Genomic DNA, 17,852 nt, shown 5'->3' on the forward strand with positions numbered 1-17,852 from the left:
TGTCGATCGCGCGCCTGGGAGACGGCGATTCGCGCAGCGGGTCAGGGACGTCTGAAAGCGAACTGAGTAGGCAAAGCGGAGGAGAGAAAGAAGGAAGGAAGGAAGGAAGGAAGGAAGGAAGGAAGGAAGGAAGGAAAGAAAGAAAGAAAGAAAGAAAGAAAGAAAGAAAGAAAGAAAGAAAGAAAGAAAGAAAGAAAGACAAGGGAAAGAGGAGAAAGGGGCAGGGAAAAAAGAAAAGAGAAAGGAGAAGGGAAGAAGAGAAAGAAAAGAGGGAAAGAAAAGGAAGGGGAAGGGAAGGAAAGAAAGAGAGAGAAAAGGAGGAAGAGAAAGGAAAGGGAAAAGAGGAGACAAGGCAAGAAAGACGAAAGTAAAAGAGTAAAAGAAAGGAAAGTAAAAGAGTAAAAGAAAGGAAAACTAAAACTTTCGGGCACGGAGATCGAGCGGATTAATCGGAGCCGATTCCCCTGGGTTTGCCAATGGCCAAAGGAGAGGGAGCCGAAAGCGTCTCCTCGGCTGGCCTCTTGCAACCGAGCATCTTAAAACCGGAGGAGCTGATCCGTTCCAAGGTAAAGCCAAAGTCAGCCGCGGAGCCAAGGCGAAAAGAGGCGGTGGGGATGGGGATGGGGGGGGGGGAGAAAGAAAAGTTAACCAAGGCGCGGAGGGGCTGGAAACCGCGCGCGAAGCTGCTCCTGCTTGGGAGCCGGGCAGATTTACTCCCGAGGAGGCCCGCTAGAAATAGACGGGCGATCCATGTGCAGCCCGGGCAGGCAGGCAGGCAATCAGTCGGTCGGGGAGGGAGGGAGGAAGGAAGGGGGGGGGTGTCCCGGGAGAGCCCGGAATGGGTCTGGGCTGCGGGCGCCGCTCGCCCGCCTCCCCCCCTCCCAAGCAGAATCGGGAGGGCATGAAGCGGCCCTTCCCCAAAATTAAAACGGCCCCTGGAGGCGAAGGTCGGCGGCCTCTCCGCATCCCCCTCCGGATCGGGGCGGAGGTGGGGGGGGGCGGGCGAGCCTTCCTTATATGGCTCGGAGCCTTCAAATTCGAGCGGGCTCGGGGCGGGGGGGCAAAACCAGCATGGCTCTGCGGCGGACGCTGGCTGGCCCCTGGCGCTTGGTCAAGGTGAGTCCGGTCCGGCGTGTTGCACGTGTGAACCGGGGCCACGGGGGTAGCGAAGGGGGCTGGCAAGGAGAGGAAGCCCCCCCCCGCCGCCGCCGCAGCCTCTGGTCAAAAAGAGCCAGCTGGCTTTGGGCGAGTCAGCCTTGGAGTTGTACGCCAATCGTTACGGGGCCTCGCGCGGTTCAAGTTCATTCATAAAGGGTGAGAAGAAGGCACGTCCCCCTTTTGGGCGACTTCCTCTTTGGAGAAAATGTATAAATGAAGAGGAGAGGAAAGCGCGCTCTCTCTCTCTCACACGCCTTGCAGCCAGGGAGATACGCTTGGCTTGTCCCCCCCCCCCCTTTTATATAAAAAAAAAATGAATGGGGAAGGGGGCAGACTTTCACCTTCAAGTCTCTTTTCCCAGCCTCTTGGCGGTGTGTGCGCGTGTCTGCTTCTTTAAGAAGTGACTTTTAGGAAGTGGCTGCTTCAGAAAGGGGTGGGGGTGAGGTTTTAACGCGGGGGTGTCTGTTCAGGGTTTGGCTTCCCTCGTAAGGGGGGGGGGGCGGGCTGGGTGACCGGAATGCCCGGATTCTTAGCGTCAGGTGGGAACTTACCGAGGTGTGAGAATGTGAGCGTGGGACTTCATTGAAAGAATGAATGAATTCGATGCTGAAAACTGTCGGAAGCTCTCTTAGCCAGTTTCCGGCTCTGACCAGGATGGCCAGTAAACAAACCTTAAAGGACCAGGAATATTTAGTCTGTGGCTTCTCTCTTAGATGTCTGTGGAAGTCCGGCTGCCTCCTGCAAAAGCATCTTTGAGACTTTGATGTTTCTAATCTGTAACCTGAGCACTGGAATGGTGGCTGGAATTTGGTTTTAGGGTGACCACATGATGGCTTAAGCGAATGGCCTGTTTCACACACAAGGCTAAACAGCAGCTGAATTCACCAAACCGTTGAATGTCCAACTGCACTTTAGTCTAGCCTTGCAAACGTGGCCACTGTGTATGGCTTGATCTTGGGGTAACATTGAATGTAAGCCAGGGTCCAAGGCATAGCACTTGGCTAGGCATTAGGGTACCCATCCAATGTTTTGAATTTAAATACCCATTCAGCCTTAGCTAGCATATCGAGTGGCAAGAGAATGCAGGACTGTATCCAAAATACCTGGAGACTATCAAATTGTCCACCTCTGATTAAGAATAGTGTGAAGATAGTCTTTGTGTCCGGAGGTTCAACTGGAAGATCCCATTGTTTTCTCACTTGTAACCTGCTTTTTCAGTAGTAAAAACTGAGCTGAATTTCAGGGGAAAAAGAAGCCTAGTTAAAGAGGAATTACAAACTCTTTCAAAATAATGCACAGTAGCATGGATTGAGTGTTGTAAATGGACTAAGATTTTCTCAACAAACCTCCCCCCCTCCTATGATTTCAGCCAGTGTGTTTATGATGATCCTTCTGAGTTCACAACACTTGCATTTATCAATCGGTTGGATGGGGTGTGTGATTACCCCAACTTCTTAGAGATGATGCACATTTGCTGTATTCACTCAATACACATAATCAACTCTGGTAAAAATCCAGTGGTGTGCAAAACTCAGCTTTAACTTCTTTAATCGTATGGGGGGGGAGAGAGAACCTCAGAGCTAAATAATTTAATGCAACATCCCAACTTTCTCAATTTGTAATAATTATTGATAATGCTTCCAGAGTTTGTTTGGATGAAGGGGGAGGGAGTTAGGGAGATAAACCCTGCTGGCACTGGGAAAAAAGTGTTTAATTGGTTTTTCACCCCAATTGGGGCAGAAAGAGTGAACAAGCACCACTTTTTATGAGCCAGCTTCCATTATCTGTCCTTGGTGAGATTTATTGCCCATTTGAGCTGGGATATTTGCAAAGGGTGAGCTAAGAAAGTTGTTGCTATAACGTAGGAGTGATAAATACCTTGGGAAGATACGTGCAGTTGCTAAAGATTCTAGAAAGTTATGCAAAATTCTCCCTTTCTAAAACTAAGGACAGACCAAAGTACTTGGTCAATTTCTTGTTCAGTGTATTATGCGAATCCAGAAAATAAGTTAATTCCGTAAACTGTGTTGGCTGAATTTAAAGATGGATTGAATTTGTGGAGTATAGACCGGTATTTCTCATCCTTGGTATTTTTAAAATATGTGGACTTCCAACTCCCAGAATTCCCCAGCCAACTTCCTGGGAAGTTTCCACGGCTGAGAAAAACTGATACGGAGTGAGTCCTTATGGTGCATTGATCATTGCTTCCAAATTCTCTTTTCCAGAGAGAAAGCAAAGCTAAGCTATCGATATGCAGCAAAGTGTGTTATGCCATCGGTGGAGCACCCTATCAGATCACTGGTTGTGCTTTGGGATTCTTTCTACAGATTTACTTACTGGACGTGGTGCAGGTAAGCCCTAACTAGCCTGGGTCCTCTCTTTGGGGCTGGGTGACGGTGGTCAGATCAAGACTTATTTGTTGGGACCTGTGTTGGATTCAACTCTAGGCTGAGTCCCTTCCACAAATTTGCACCCAATATAAATGTTCTTTAAGGGCTGGTTTTTTTTTGGTTTAGAGTTCCCCAAAGCTTCTGTTTCCATGCAGAATTTCCTACATATTCCACCCGATGTAGAACCGTAGCTTTTCAAGGAAGCATCTCTTCTGGTTTCTGCTTGAGATGCTAGCTTCCTATACGGAGGTACTTTCTTGATGCTCTTTCGGATCTGGTCTCGGCGTTGTGTCCCTCGTACCATACCACCTCCTGGACGGGCAGCCCTCCTTCAAGCAACCCCTTATTGAGCTCAGGATCCAAGGGCTTCTGCACGGCTGTGTAAAGATAGTCCTTGACTTACTTACTTTCTATCTAACAAAATGAAATTCAATGGTGAAAAAAGTAAGGTTCTACATTTAGGCAAGAAAAACGAAATGCACAGGTATAGTATAGGGGGTAACTTGCTCAATAGTAGTAACTGAGAGGGACCTCGGAGTCCTAGTGGACAATCCCTTAAATAGGAGCCAGCAGTGTGCTGCAGCTGCCAAAAAAGCCAACACAGTTCTAGGCTGCATTAACAGAGGGATAGAATCAAGATCACGTGAAGTGTTAATACCACTTTGTAATGCCTTGGTAAGGCCACACTTGGAATACTGCATCCAGTTTTGGTCACCACGATGTAAAAAAGATGTCGAGACTCTAGAAAGAGTACAGAGAAGAGCAACAAAGATGATTAGGGGACTGGAGGCTAAAACATATAAGGAACGGCTGCTGGAATTGGGTATGTCTAGTTTAATGAAGAGAAGGATGAGGGGGGACATGATAGCAGTCTTCCAGTATCTCAAGGGCTGCCCCAAAGCGCCTGAAGGCAGGACAAGAAGCAACGGATGGAAACTGATCAAGGAGAGAAGCAAAGATACCTGGAAGGCACAGGGAAAGCCTTCCTAGAACTAAGGAGAAACTTCCTGACAGTTAGAACAATTAACCAACAGAACAACCTGCCTCCAGAAGCTGCGAATGCTCCAACACTGGAAGTTTTTAAGAAGAAACTGGACAGCCATTTGTCCGAAGTGGTGTAGGGTTTCCTGCCCGAGCAAGGGGGTGGACTTGATGACCTCCAAGATCCCTTCCAACTTTGTTGTTGTTGTTGTTGTTGTTATTATTATTACTTACGACTCCAGTCGGGAGCAGAATTTTTGTTGCTGAGCAAGGCGGTTGTGAAGTCTGTCGTGCCCAGTTTTATGACCTTTTTGCCAGAGTTGTTAAGTGAATCGTGCAATTGTTAAGCGAATTGCACAAATTACACAGCTTCCCCCATTGACTTTGCTTGTTGAAAGCTGCCTGAGAAAATTGAAAATGGCGACCAGGGCAAGTTGCATAAATGTATGGCCTTTGCCAAGGGCCCAAATTTGGATCATGGGATGGCGGGGACACTGCAGGGGAGCGTAAGAGGCGAGGACTGATTGCACATCACTTTATTTCAATGCCATTATCACATGGTAACAATTCTTAAAAGGAATGGTGGTCCATCGAAAACTACCTGTCACAAATTGGCCCAGGGCAGCTTTCTTGCATCCAGAATCTTCCGGGTGTGGTAGAATTAAAATTCCCCAGAAATCAAATGTGATTGCTGTTTGGGAACTCCAGGAGTTACTGAGCAATAACAAATATGCTGCCCCAATTCATCCAGAAGAAGGGGTGGACAATTAATTTTCCCAAAGGGATACAGCAAAGGTGGGACGGTTGTGCAGAGCCAAACCAACAGGGCCGTACACTTATTTACATTTGATTTCTAATTTTTTTCCAATTGACCTCACACGGACTAAGCAGGGACGGACAAAAGAGTCGGATGTGGCCTCAGGCTGTAAAATGCCCAGGTCTAATCCAGAGGGCACCACTTTAGGGAAGGAAGCACCCCCAAATTGCAGGGGTTTCTCATGCTTTTTCTCCTAGATCAGGCATCTGCAATCTTGACAACTTTAAGACTTGTGGACTTCAGCTCCCAGAATTTGGGAGCTGAAGTCCACAAGTCTTAAAGTTGTCAAGGTTGCAGACCCCTGGCCTAGATGGAACTTCATGCTTCCCTTTCACATCTTATCCTCCTGGGGCGGAGAATACTCTAGAATTGCTGACAATGTGAACAGAAGCAAGGCTAAAATCCAGAGCCTGCTCCCTCTTCTACTCTGATAGACAACCACACTGTTGAATGCATTGTTCAGTCCATTTTACATGCTCCCGGCAAGTGTTCCCAAACGAAGAACATCTTGTTTTCTCATGGGGCATTGCTTGCTTCCATTATATGTTGTCGGCGGCATTTTGCTTTCAGTAAATAACTCCTGCTGAGAACAGCAGCACATTTGCTATTGCTTGGGGAACTCATTGAGGGAGTTCACACATCCCACAAAGCCCTGGCTTGCTTGATCTGTAATTTGTTAAATAAGCCACACTGGCTTGGTTTGACAAGCCCCCAAACCTGACCAAACAATGTTATGTACCACTGTTGACATGTGGTTCCATTTGTTTTTTTGGCCCCGTCCTCCCTGGAAGCCTGCATAGCATGGAGAGAGGTTCATAGCTTTGAATGAAGAATTCAGCAACTCGGCATTTCAAAACTTGAGGGTGGCAGACTTAAAAATGCAATTAATATGACTATGGAAATTCTCAATCATCCAGGTCACAAATGCTTTTTCCAAAAGACAGCTGGACTTTTGGAAAAAAGTTTTTTTTTTATCCAAGAAGCTCATCCAGAACTGAAGAAGCTTCTTGGATGAGAAGTGAGATATTTTCAAAGAAAACAACAACAACAAGGAAGTCGTCTTTTGACAAAAGCACATTTGTGGCAATTAATGTAACTTCACCATCTGAAAAAGCCTGTCCAAGGTTTCTGTTTCAGCTAGAAACAGAATTTGAATCACTTGGAGAAGCTCAGGAGAAAATATCAAAATTGTAGAGTGAGTCACACAGGTAGTAGTAGTAGTAGTAGTAGTAGTAGTAGTTGCAAAAGGTGGCCTTACTAGGAACTGCTTCCATCCTGCGATGATATCTGTAATATCATCAAACATCCACATCTGCCTAACCCAGGTCCTTGGTAAAGACTCGATAGGTAGACAAAAATGCCAAATCCAGTCTGAACATATGGCTGACTGTGCAATGATCCATAATAATAATAGTAATAATAGTAATAGTAATAATAATAAAGTTGGAAGGGACCTTGGAGGTCATCTAGTCCAACCTCCTGCTCAGGCAGGAAACCCTATACCATTTGGACGGATGGCTGTCCAGTCTCTTCTTAAAAACTTCCAGTGTTGGAGCATTCACCGCTTCTGGAGGCAGGTTGTTCCACTGGTTAATTGTTCTAACTGTCAGGAAGTTTCTCCTTAGTTCTAGGTTGCTTCTCTCCTTGATTAGTTTCCATCCATTGCTTCTTGTCCTGCCCTGAGGTGCTTTGGAGAAAAGGTAGTCTTCAACTTATGACCGGTCGCTTAGTGAAGGTTTGAAGTTAAGACCTGAATGCAAAGTTCCAATGGTTGCCTCCCCCCCAGTCACATGATTGCATTTTGGGTGCTTGACAACTGGCCAGCATTTACGGCCATTTGCAGCATCCCACACTCACACGACCACAGTTCATAAGGGGTTTGAATGGAAACACGCATTTCCTTCTGGTCTCCAGCAAAAAAAAAAAAAAAAAAAAGACCCATTGTGGACAACGAGTTCGCTTAACGGCTGCAGCGTTCATTTACAACTGATAACAAAAAAGGTTGTAAAATTGGGCACGGTCACCTGATGACCCGCTTAACAATCAGCATGACTTACGAGCCTGATTCCAGGCTCAACTACAGGTCATAAGTTGAGGACTACTTGTACTTACTGGAAGAGATAGAAAGCCGTTACCAAGAGAATTTCAGCTGCTCAAGAAACTGCTTGAGTTTATACGGCTGTGGTTTAAATACCAAGTTTTCCACCTGGCCCTGCCTTGCTCTCTTTCTGGTGGGTTGGCTTGTTTTCTACTTGTCCTTTTTTTTTTCCCTGCAAGAGACCAATCTGCTTTTCTTTCACATTACTTACAGTGAGAGAATGAACTCTCACTTCGCGTTTCATGGAGGTTCTTCTTCTCTTCTGTTTAACAGATGGACCCCTTCTATGCATCCATCATCCTTTTTGTGGGACGTGCGTGGGATGCCGTAACTGATCCCCTGGTGGGTTTCTTCATCAGTAAAAGCTCCTGGACTTGCTTTGGACGCCTGATGCCATGGTAAGCATGCCTGGTTGCAATCTTGTGGACGCCGCTTTAGAACCAAGTCTCATGTTGTAGGGTGACATCTGCAGAGCTTCCTTGTCACAAAGCAGGAGTAGTTTGCCATTACCTTTTTTTTCCAGAGGTCTTGAAAAATTATTTTTATCCAATAGCCTGGTGCGTCTTGGTGTCTTCCATACAAGCTCCAACCTTGTTTAACTTTCAGAAGATCAACCAAGGTTGGCAATGTTCTGCCACCTTCTGTGATGAAACTTAAGGAAGCTCATTGCTGCTGCTGATCACAAGAGCACACATGGGTGCTATTGTTGATAACAAAAGAGAAGTGGTTTGCCGTTATCTTGTGACATGTTTTTTTTTTTTTCCCAATACCCAGAACTTGTCTTCAGCTTGGAAAACTAGATGGAGACACCCCTGTAGTCACCAGAAATCAAGCTCACTTAAATCAGTCTGGACTTAGCCAAAAGTGCTGTGCATTGACAGGATTGTAACCCTGCTGTTTACAGTTTTTGACTGGAGAACCTCAAAAGCAGCAGGAGAGTTTTGATCCCTGGTGATTAAAGTCGGATGAGCTGGAGCTTTGGACTAGCTGCAGGTTCCTATCTCCGCTGGGGTTGTAGAAGAAGCTACTAACGGTGTAGGAGGTGGGTTGGTGTCTATCATAGTCAAGTGGGAAGCATTCAAGGGGTGCATTTGAGGGTAGCAGTAATATTGGCAGCTGATTGTGTCCCCTAGTTTTGTGACTGCAGCACTGTGGATCAATTCTGCTTCTTCCCCAACCTGGGAAATCATTTGGGGTCCTTGTAAAGACAGAGGAAGAAGGTGACTTGATGAAATGGAGACGCTTTGCATGCTGTGAGCATGGGAAGCAAAACCTGTGTTTTGGTAGGTCACAAGGGAGAAGTCAACTTGCACTTGCGACTGGGCTGGTCCATGAAAGGTTTTGTATGTGTAGGTATAAAAAAAAACCCCACAATAGATAACACATTTGTTCAACCTACAATGTCTTCCTGGATATTCTGTTTTCCCTCTAATGCAGTGTTTCTCAACCTTGACAATTTTAAGGCATGTGGACTTCAACTCCCAGAATTCCACAGCCAGCATTGCTGGCTGTGGACTTCTGGGAGTTCAAGTCCACATGCCTTAAAATTGTCAAGGTTGAGAAACACTGCTCTAATGTTTGCTTTTCCCCCTCACCCCATTTCAGCTGTTGGTGAGCATTTTAGAGATAGCATACCCCAAGTGGCTTGGGGAACACCTGTTTTCTTCATTTATAGCAAGGGTGGACAGAAGACTTTTCAGGATTGTTCCAGATCCTGAAGTCCTTTTTTTATTAAAAAGTTTTATAAAAATTACAATATTAACCCACCCAAAACCCCCCTCCCTCCCCCAATTCCCAGAGCTGAATACAGGGTTACAAATATGATAATCATAATCTAACTAACATTACCAACTACATAAATAACCAAATCCATAATACACTAACTCCCCTTTAACATAAATATAAGCAAATTAAAAGTGAACATAATAATAATGAGAACATAAAGAAATTAAATCCTAATTATTAAACAATACAGTCCCCAAATTGTTAAACAATACTAATACTAAAAATAATAATAATAATATCATAATAATACTCTAAAATTCACTCATAGGCTAAATGAAACTTTTTAGTCCCATATTTATTCTGAATATAATTTATCCATCTTCTCCAGACCGAAATGTATCTTTCTTGTGAATGATCCTTCAAATAAGCAGATCTTGAAGTCCTTCTTAATGCCGATTGGAAAATAGCAACTGGGTGGCACCAGATTGCCTACAGTCATGTTGCTTTATTTTAGCAACTTTACAATGTGTGGACTTCAACTCCCAGAATTCCCCAGCCAGCCTGCTGGGAGTTGAAGTCCACAAATCTTAAATTTGCTAAGGTTGAGATGCATTGATTTAGCCTAACCCTCTGCTCAATGCAGGATTTACTAGAACATCTCTGAGAATTGACTGTCCAGAGCTTATTTGAACCCCTCAAGGAAAAAAGAATTTTCTGCTTCATAAGACAGCCTTCCCCTGTCTTATGGCAGCTCATACAAGTCAGGAAATTTATTTTGATGTTTAGCCTGAAAGGTCTGTAAATGATGTAAGGATTATAAATCAAAGAATGAGAATACGAGCATGAAAGCCTGCACAAGATATTATAAAACAGAAATGCACAATATTTTCTAGGTTACATTTGAATTTCTAGACATACCCTAGGGGTGCAGTCCCAAAATTTGTGCTTGACGCCAAGACAGTCAAACTTTGAGTTGATTTAATTCACTTTTATGTAATTAAAACTTGCAGTTCAGAATGGTTGGCAATTGGAGGATTTGTCCGTTCAGCATGAAGATTAGCTGTTGATTATATATGATCCTTGACTTATAACCATAAGTGACCCTGAAATTATGGTCACAAGTTGTTGGGGTCATAAGTTGAAAGCATGTCCCTGGACCTGAGTTTTTGGCATTTTTTTTTTTTTGGTAGCAGTCATTAAGCAGATGCCCTGATCATTAAGTGAACACTGAGATCATTAAGCAAATTCATTTTACCTAATGGGTGCTTTTTGCTGGATACCAAAAGTAAAACACCAGATAAGATGACAAAAGTTATGGTCACACGGCTGCAGAATGCTACAATTTCAGCCATAAAGCTGAGCCAGTGGCCAAGTGCCCAAAATGTGATCCATGGAGGTTTGTATAGACATCGTAACTTTGAAGAGTTGCTTACCAATCAGTTGTAGGTCAAGGACTATCTCTAAAATGGTCAGATTGTTTTCCAGGGCTGGGCATGTGTTTGATCTCAGAAGCATGAGGTTTCCAACGTTAGGCAAACCTCATGCTTTGAGGAACTTTTAATAATTGGCTGGAATAATTGAGTCCTCATGTGTGCTCTCTTTGCATAGATTGGCCTTTAAGAGGGAAAAAAAATATAAGCGCAAAGAGGAACAGTGTATGAATAAAGGAGTTCATTCAGCTAAGCTTTAGGGACCTCTTTTTGAAAGAAGTTTTTGTAAAAGCTTTTCCTGACTCTGGGTTCAGACAGTCACAATAAGCCCATGTGAATAAAACACTGGCGTCCCATAATAGGCAACCCTCACCAAACAAAAATGAATTATGTTTTATTATTATGCTGGCTGGGGAATTCTGGGAGTTGAAATCCACGCATCTTAAAGCTGCTAAGGTTGAGAAACTCTAATCTACAGCAGGAATTCACAAGCATCTGTTTAGCAAAAATGACTTAAGACTGGTCCACAGGCTTGTGTGACTGCTCTAGCACATGATAAAAATTTGGGCATTGGGCAACCAGCATGCATTTACAACGTTTGCGGTGTCCTGGAGTCAGGTGATCACCATTTGCAGCCTACCGAGTCGGATTCTGACATTGGGTGAAGTTGGATTCATTTAACGACCACATGATACATTTAAAAAGCACAGGGATTCACGTAACAACAATGGCAAAAAGGTCATGAAATTGGTTGCATCTCACATAACAACTGCCTTGCTTAGCAAGAAAAATAACTGGTCATAAGTGGAGGATTACCTGTTCTTCATATAATCTGTCAAATGATGGTTGGGTTGCCGCATGGTATGTTACAAATACATTAAGCCTATTTTAGCTTAGCTTAGCCCAATATTGTGTGAATCTGGATAAAGAATCTCAAAGTCTGCTATAATAATAATAATAATAATAATAGTAGTAATAATAATAATAATAGTAATAATAATAGTACCAAAAGTAATAGGCGCCTTGGGTGCAATTCCAAAACAACTGGACCATCACTTGAACACCATTGGCATTGACAAATTCGCCATTAGTCAATTGCAAAAGGCAGCCTTACTAGGAACTGCTTCCATCCTGCGATGATATCTGTAATACCATCAAACATCCACATCTGCCTACCCCAGGTCCTTGGTAAGGATTCGATAGGTAGACAAAAATGCCAAATCCAGTCTGAACATCTGGCTGACTGTGCGATGATCAATAATAATAGTAGTAGTAGTAGTAGTAGTAGTAGTAGTAGTAGTAGTAGTAGAATTGGAAGGGACCTTGGAGGTCATCTAGTCCAACCCCCTGCTCAGGCAGGAAAACCTATACCATTTCAGACAAATGGCTGTCCAGTCTCTTCTTAAAAACCTCCAGTGTTGGAGCATTCACAGCTTCTGGAGGCAGGTTGTTCCACTGGTTCATTGTTCTCACAGTCAGGAAATTTCTCCTAGGAAGGCTTTCCCTGTGCCTTCCAGGTATCTTAGCTGGCAGCTGCCTTCACCCAGCACATTACTGGGCATGCAGGCTGGTATTGATGGGACATGAACTGAAGGGTGCAGGGATGTGGGGCAGGCTAATTTAGTGACAAATGAGAATATACATTTATTGCACGTATGGAGGCTTTGCCGAGCTGCAATTGTTAGAAGCCCTGTGCTCGGGGAATGCAGATGTGCATGTATGTATTGTGTTGTGTGGAAGTGCCCTCCTGCTCCTATAGTTTCTGCTCTTGGCATTTGCCCAGAGGAGTTGTTGGCAGAGTTGCTTCCTCTGGAAGACCTGAAACAGCCCCCTCATCACAGCTAAGTTTAGAGTCCCCTGATTTAAGAAGAGCATGGGTCATGTCCTCAGGCCTCTGAACAGGTGACTGTCCTTAGCTCTGCAGGACACCCTGATGCTCCTTGCAGCCCAGGCCTTTAAAAAGGGCCCCCAGCTCGGTTCTTCTCCTTCTCTTCCTGCAATTAAACCACGTGAGCTTTTGCAGCAGTTTCAGACGGACATTCCTGAAAGTTAGTTTGCCCTTCCATTACAGGTCATCCTCAGCTCACAACTGTAATTGAGTCCACAAGTCGTGAAGGTGGTTCAGAGGCTCATCCGATTTTATGACTTTTTCTTGGTGGAGGTCGTAAAGCAAACTCATTGTTCTCTATGGGGCTTTTTTTTTTTTTTTGCTGGAAAGCAGAATTAAGTGCCAGTTTCCAGCAAAAATATCATAAATCATAGCCATGTGACTGTGGGACGCTGCAAACAGCCATTAATGCTGGTCAGTGCTGGGCTGCATTAACAGAGGGATAGAATCAAGATCACGTGAAGTATTAATACCACTTTACAATGCCTTGGTAAGGCCACACTTGGAATACTGCATCCAGTTTTGGTCACCACGATGTAAAAAAGATATTGAGATCTTAGAAAGAGTACAGAGAAGAGCAACAAAGATGATCAGGCGACTGGAGGCTACAACATATATGGAATGTTGCTGAAATTGGGTATGTCTAGTTTAATGAAGGGAAAGACGAGGGGGGACAAGATAGCAGTCTTCCAATATCCCAGGGGCTGCCCCAAAGAAGAGGGAGTCAAGCTATTTTCCAAAGCACCTGAAGGCAGGACAAGAAGCAACGGATGGAAACTCACCAAGGAGAGAAGCAACCTAGAACTAAGGAGAAACTTCCTGACAGTTAGAACAATTAACCAGTGGAACAACCTGCCTCCAGAAGCAGTGAATGCTCCAACACTGGAGGTTTTTAAGAAGAGATGACAGCCATCTGTCCGAAATGGTGTAGGGTTTCCTGCCTGAGCAGGGAGTTGGACTTGATGATCTCCAAGGTCCCTTCCAACATTATTATTATTATCGATCATCGCACAGTCAGCCAGATGTTCAGACTGGATTTGGCATTTTGTCTACCTATCGAGTCCTTACCAAGGACCTGGGATAGGCAGATGTGGATGTTTGATGGTATTACAGATATCATCGCAGGATGGAAACAGTTCCTAGTAAGGCCGCCTTTTGCAATTGATTAATAGCGAATTTGTCAATGCCAATGGTGTTCAAATGGTGCTACAGTTGTTTTGGGATTGCACCCAAGGCGCTTATGACTATTGGTACTACCCTTGCTTGCTTTTGCCACAGTCTTTCTATTTCTATTTGTAGGTCTTTGTATTTTGTTATCTTCTCCAGTTCTTTCTCTTCTATTCTGCTATCTCCAGGCACTGCCACATCCACTATCCAAACTTTTTTGTCTTTCTTATCGACAATTGTTAAGTCCGGGGTGTTATGTTGCAGGTGCTTGTCTGTTTGAATTCTGAAGTCCCAGAGCAGTTTAATTTTATCATTTTCTATGACTTTCTCTATTTTATGATCCCAACAGTTTTTGCTTATAGGCAAATGATATTTTTTGCAGATCTTCCAATGCACCATTGTTGCTACTTTGTCATGCCGCTGCTTGTAGTCAGTCTGTGCAATCTTCTTGCAACAGCTTACCAGGTGGTCCACTGTTTCTTCAGCTTCTTTGCATAGGCGGCACTTACTGTCTGTTGCTGTGTCCTCAATTTTGACTTTATATGCATTTGTATTATTATCCCAAACATGATAGCTGCCCATCTTGGTCATATGAAACAGCCCCCTTATCACATGACCGGGATGGGCAGCTGTCAAAACTTCAAATCTGGGTCATAAGTTGCTGTTTTGGGTTCCATGGAACTTTGAATGGATGCTAAGTGACCAATTGTAAGTCAGGAGCTGCCTGTATGCAAGTTCTTTCTGAGATACTTGCTCGCTCCGTTTATTGTAGAGGATCAAAGTGAGCAGGCAGACACGAGCTCCTTATCAGGATATTTTATGCTCTTTTGTGGTGTGCAAGGATTTTGCAACAGTTAGGAGGAAACCAAGGCACCTTGCTTCTTTTTCTGACAAGGATAGGAGAGCCATCCAGCCTGTGGAGACTCAGCGATGACATTTGCACAATCTGCTAAACCTGGTTATGGTTTTATGGGTGGATATGTATCCATTTGGGTGTTCGGGCCACTGAGTGGTTTTAGAGCACAAGATACTATGTGTGGTGCAAACCCAGAAAATGGGCTAATTGAGAAACTTCACTCAGCATGTTGTATGAATCTGGTTACTGATCCAGCCTTTCTCCTTGGTAGATTGTTGTGGGAATTGAAATTGGAGCTTGCGGAGTTAAGGATGCTGCTTTGAGCTCTTGAAGGAAAGATCAGAAGTAAATCTAGCCTTTAAGTCGCTGGTTGTTGCTGTTCTCCTCCCATCCGTTTCTATACGGGAGACTTTAGTATAAAAAGTTTCCAAGCTGTTGTTAAGCTAGTCCTGGAGCCTTTGGCATTGTCCGTTCTTTTATTATTCCCTGAGCCTTTGTGCATTAGAGTCCAGTTCATCAAATTTAGGAGAAAAGGCCAGTTGTTGGGCACGGAGAGAAAGGGCAAGGAAGGACAGGCATCTCTAGGGGAAACTTGACCCAACCCATGGCATGATTTCTCACTGCAAATCCTGTGGCTTATGACATCTTTTTGCATCCCGTCCCAGAACCCAAGTACAAAATACGGGATTTGCATTGTAAGATCCAGATGCACATTTTGATATTTTTGCATCATTGTGATTGGTCTTGTGTCCCATGGGGAAAACGTAATTTGCCCTCTCTTTACCTTCTCTCCTGCCTTCCCCCCCCCCCCATGACTTTTTCGGCAGATTTTTTTCCCCCATGTGTTTGGCAAAAGTAATAATAATGATGATGATGATGATGATGTTGTTGGAAGAGACCTTGGAGGTCATCTAGTCCAACCCCCTGCTCAGGCAGGAAACCCTATACCATTTCAGACAAATGGCTGTCCAGTCTCTTCTTAAAGACTTCCAGTGTTGGAGCACTGACCACTTCTGGAGGCAGGTTGTTCCACTGGTTAATTGTTCTAACTGTCACAAAGTTTCTCCTTAGTTCTAGGTTGCTTCTCTCCTTGATTAGTTTCCACCCGTTGCTTCTTGTCCTGCCTTCAGGTGCTTTGGAGAATAGCTTGACTCCCTCTTCTTTGGGGCAGCCCCTGAGATATTGGAACACTGCTATCCTGTCCCCCCTCGTCCTTCTCTTCATTAAACTAGACATACCCAATTCCAGCAACCGTTCCTTATATGTTTTAGCCTCCAGTACCCTAATCATTTTTGTTGCTGTTCTCTGTACTCTTTCTACAGTCTCAACATCTTTCTACACCCAAAGTTTCGGTAGCAATAAATGCTCATCGTGGCAATAAGAAGCGGATCCATATGCCAACCACAGAGAAGGGCACTTTTCAGCTTTTTGGGTTTGCACTGCACTCAGATCAAGAGCCACTTTTGAGTTCTCTCTTCTCTGTTTGTTTTTTTAATTAAAAGTTTTACAAATTTCATACAATATAAACCCCTCCCACCCCATCCCCCCCCTTCCCTACTTCCCAGAGCTGATTACAGGGTAACAAATAAACAAACATAATCTAACTAATCTTTTTGGGTTTGCAAAAAGATCAAGAGCCACTTTTGAGTTCTCTCTTGTTTTTTTTTTTTTTTTTTTGAGTCTCCTTTGGAGCCAAGCACCACTTGCATTTTCCAGGAAAGGAAATGGTTAAAGCCGGCAAAGTTATGCAAAGGGTGTGGGGGGGGGGGAGGGAGAAGTGTAGCAGGGGAAGAGGAGACATGTGTAAAACACACCATCCCTGTTCAGCCAATGGGGAGGCAAGGCGTGTGTGCTTGCTAACATTCCATCTGGCTTCCTTCCTCCAGTTGGTCTCAGGGCCACGCCTCGGGCTGGAGGTTACTCCGAGTCAAACGGTTCAGTCACCTTTGTGGGGTGAGTGGGATGTGAGAGCAGCTGGGCTGGGCTCAAGCTTGCTCTTCTTTTCTCCCCCCCCCCTTTTTTTAAAAAAAAATTAAGAATATTAAAAAGTAATCCAAAATAAATGAAAATAAAAATAATGGGCAGGTGGGAAAAAGGGAGAGAGAAAGAAGAGTGGGGGACGAGAAAGGGAAAAAAAAAAGCATTGAATTCCAACTTTTTTCAGCACAGTCAATTACAAAATAGAACGAGTGCTTTGGCTCTTCACTGTATCAGCTTAACCAGTTCTGACCAATTCAGTATTGTAGGCAAACTAAGCAAGGGGAGACGCAGCCTGGAATTAAGGAGAAACTTCCTATTCAGTGGAATGGCTTGCCTCCAGAAGTAGTGGGTGCTCCCTTGCTGGAGGTTTTAAAGAAGAGACTGGATACTACTTGTCTGAAATGGCATAGACGCTAGAGCAGTGGTGGCGAACCTATGGCACGGGTGCCAGAGGCGGCACTCAGAGCCCTCTTTGTGGGCATGCACACTGTCGCCCCAGTCCTAGGCCTTCAGCTGGGTTTTATAAAACCTTTTCGCTTTAGGCCTCCACCGCCGTCATTTTTGTGTTCCACATCACTGGGAAAAACTAGCCCGGAGGAAAATCCACATGGCCGGGACCTTCCTCTTCCATTTCCTCCTTCCAGCTTCCCTCTTTCGTGCAGGCTGCAAAAGCAATGAGAGAAAGAAATCCGGTTTTGTGAGATACGGGGAGTCCTCGACTGACAATAGTTCATTTAGTGACCGCTCAAAGTTATAAAGGCACGATATATATAAAAAAGGGACTTTTGTCACATTTATGACCATGACAGCATCCCCATTGTTCATGCGATCAAAATCCGGATACTTGGCAACTGAGTCATATTGATGACGGTTGCCGTGTCCCGGGGTCATGGGATCACTTTTGGTGACCTTCTGAGAAGCGAAGTCAATGGGGAAGCCGCATTCACTTAATGACCGTATTCACTTAACAACTTAGTGATTCACTGAACAACTGTGGCAAGAAAGGTTGTAAAATGGGGGGGGAGGGAAACCACTTAACTGTTTTGCTTAGCAACATAAATTTTGGGATCAGTTGTGATCATAAGTCAAGGACTATTGTATAAAATTATCTCCAGGGCATTTGAGGTTGGCTCCAACTCTCTTGACCTTCCCTAACAGCTGAAAGACCCGGCTCTGCCAGTTAGCTTGGCAGCTCCAGTGGGGGAACGTCATAAGGGAGGTGGTGGATCGATTAACAACAGATCCCATCTCCCCCACCCTCCCCTCTTTTAATTGGGCTGCAGTGTTTTCGCTTTTTGTATTATTTATGTTTTTAGTTGATACAGTTTTTATCTTTTAAGATTATAAGCTGCCCAGGGTTAG

General features: G+C 44.3%; 1 protein-coding gene across 1 annotated transcript in view; it reads left to right on the forward strand.

Moving 5' to 3' along the window:
- The first annotated feature begins 292 nt into the window (after positions 1–292).
- Positions 293–17,852, forward strand: part of MFSD2A (major facilitator superfamily domain containing 2A) — a 52,817-nt gene continuing 35,257 nt past the window's right edge. The window contains exons 1-3 of the mRNA XM_039363015.1: positions 293–566; positions 3,384–3,509; positions 7,718–7,842. Coding sequence (XP_039218949.1) covers positions 477–566; positions 3,384–3,509; positions 7,718–7,842 — 341 coding nt within the window. The 5' untranslated portion in view covers positions 293–476. The remainder of the gene's footprint in view (positions 567–3,383; positions 3,510–7,717; positions 7,843–17,852) is intronic.

The sequence above is a fragment of the Crotalus tigris genome, unplaced genomic scaffold, assembly GCF_016545835.1.
Source record: "Crotalus tigris isolate CLP2741 ecotype Arizona unplaced genomic scaffold, ASM1654583v1 scf7180000019504.1669754, whole genome shotgun sequence".
Taxonomy (NCBI): Eukaryota; Metazoa; Chordata; class Lepidosauria; order Squamata; family Viperidae; genus Crotalus; species Crotalus tigris.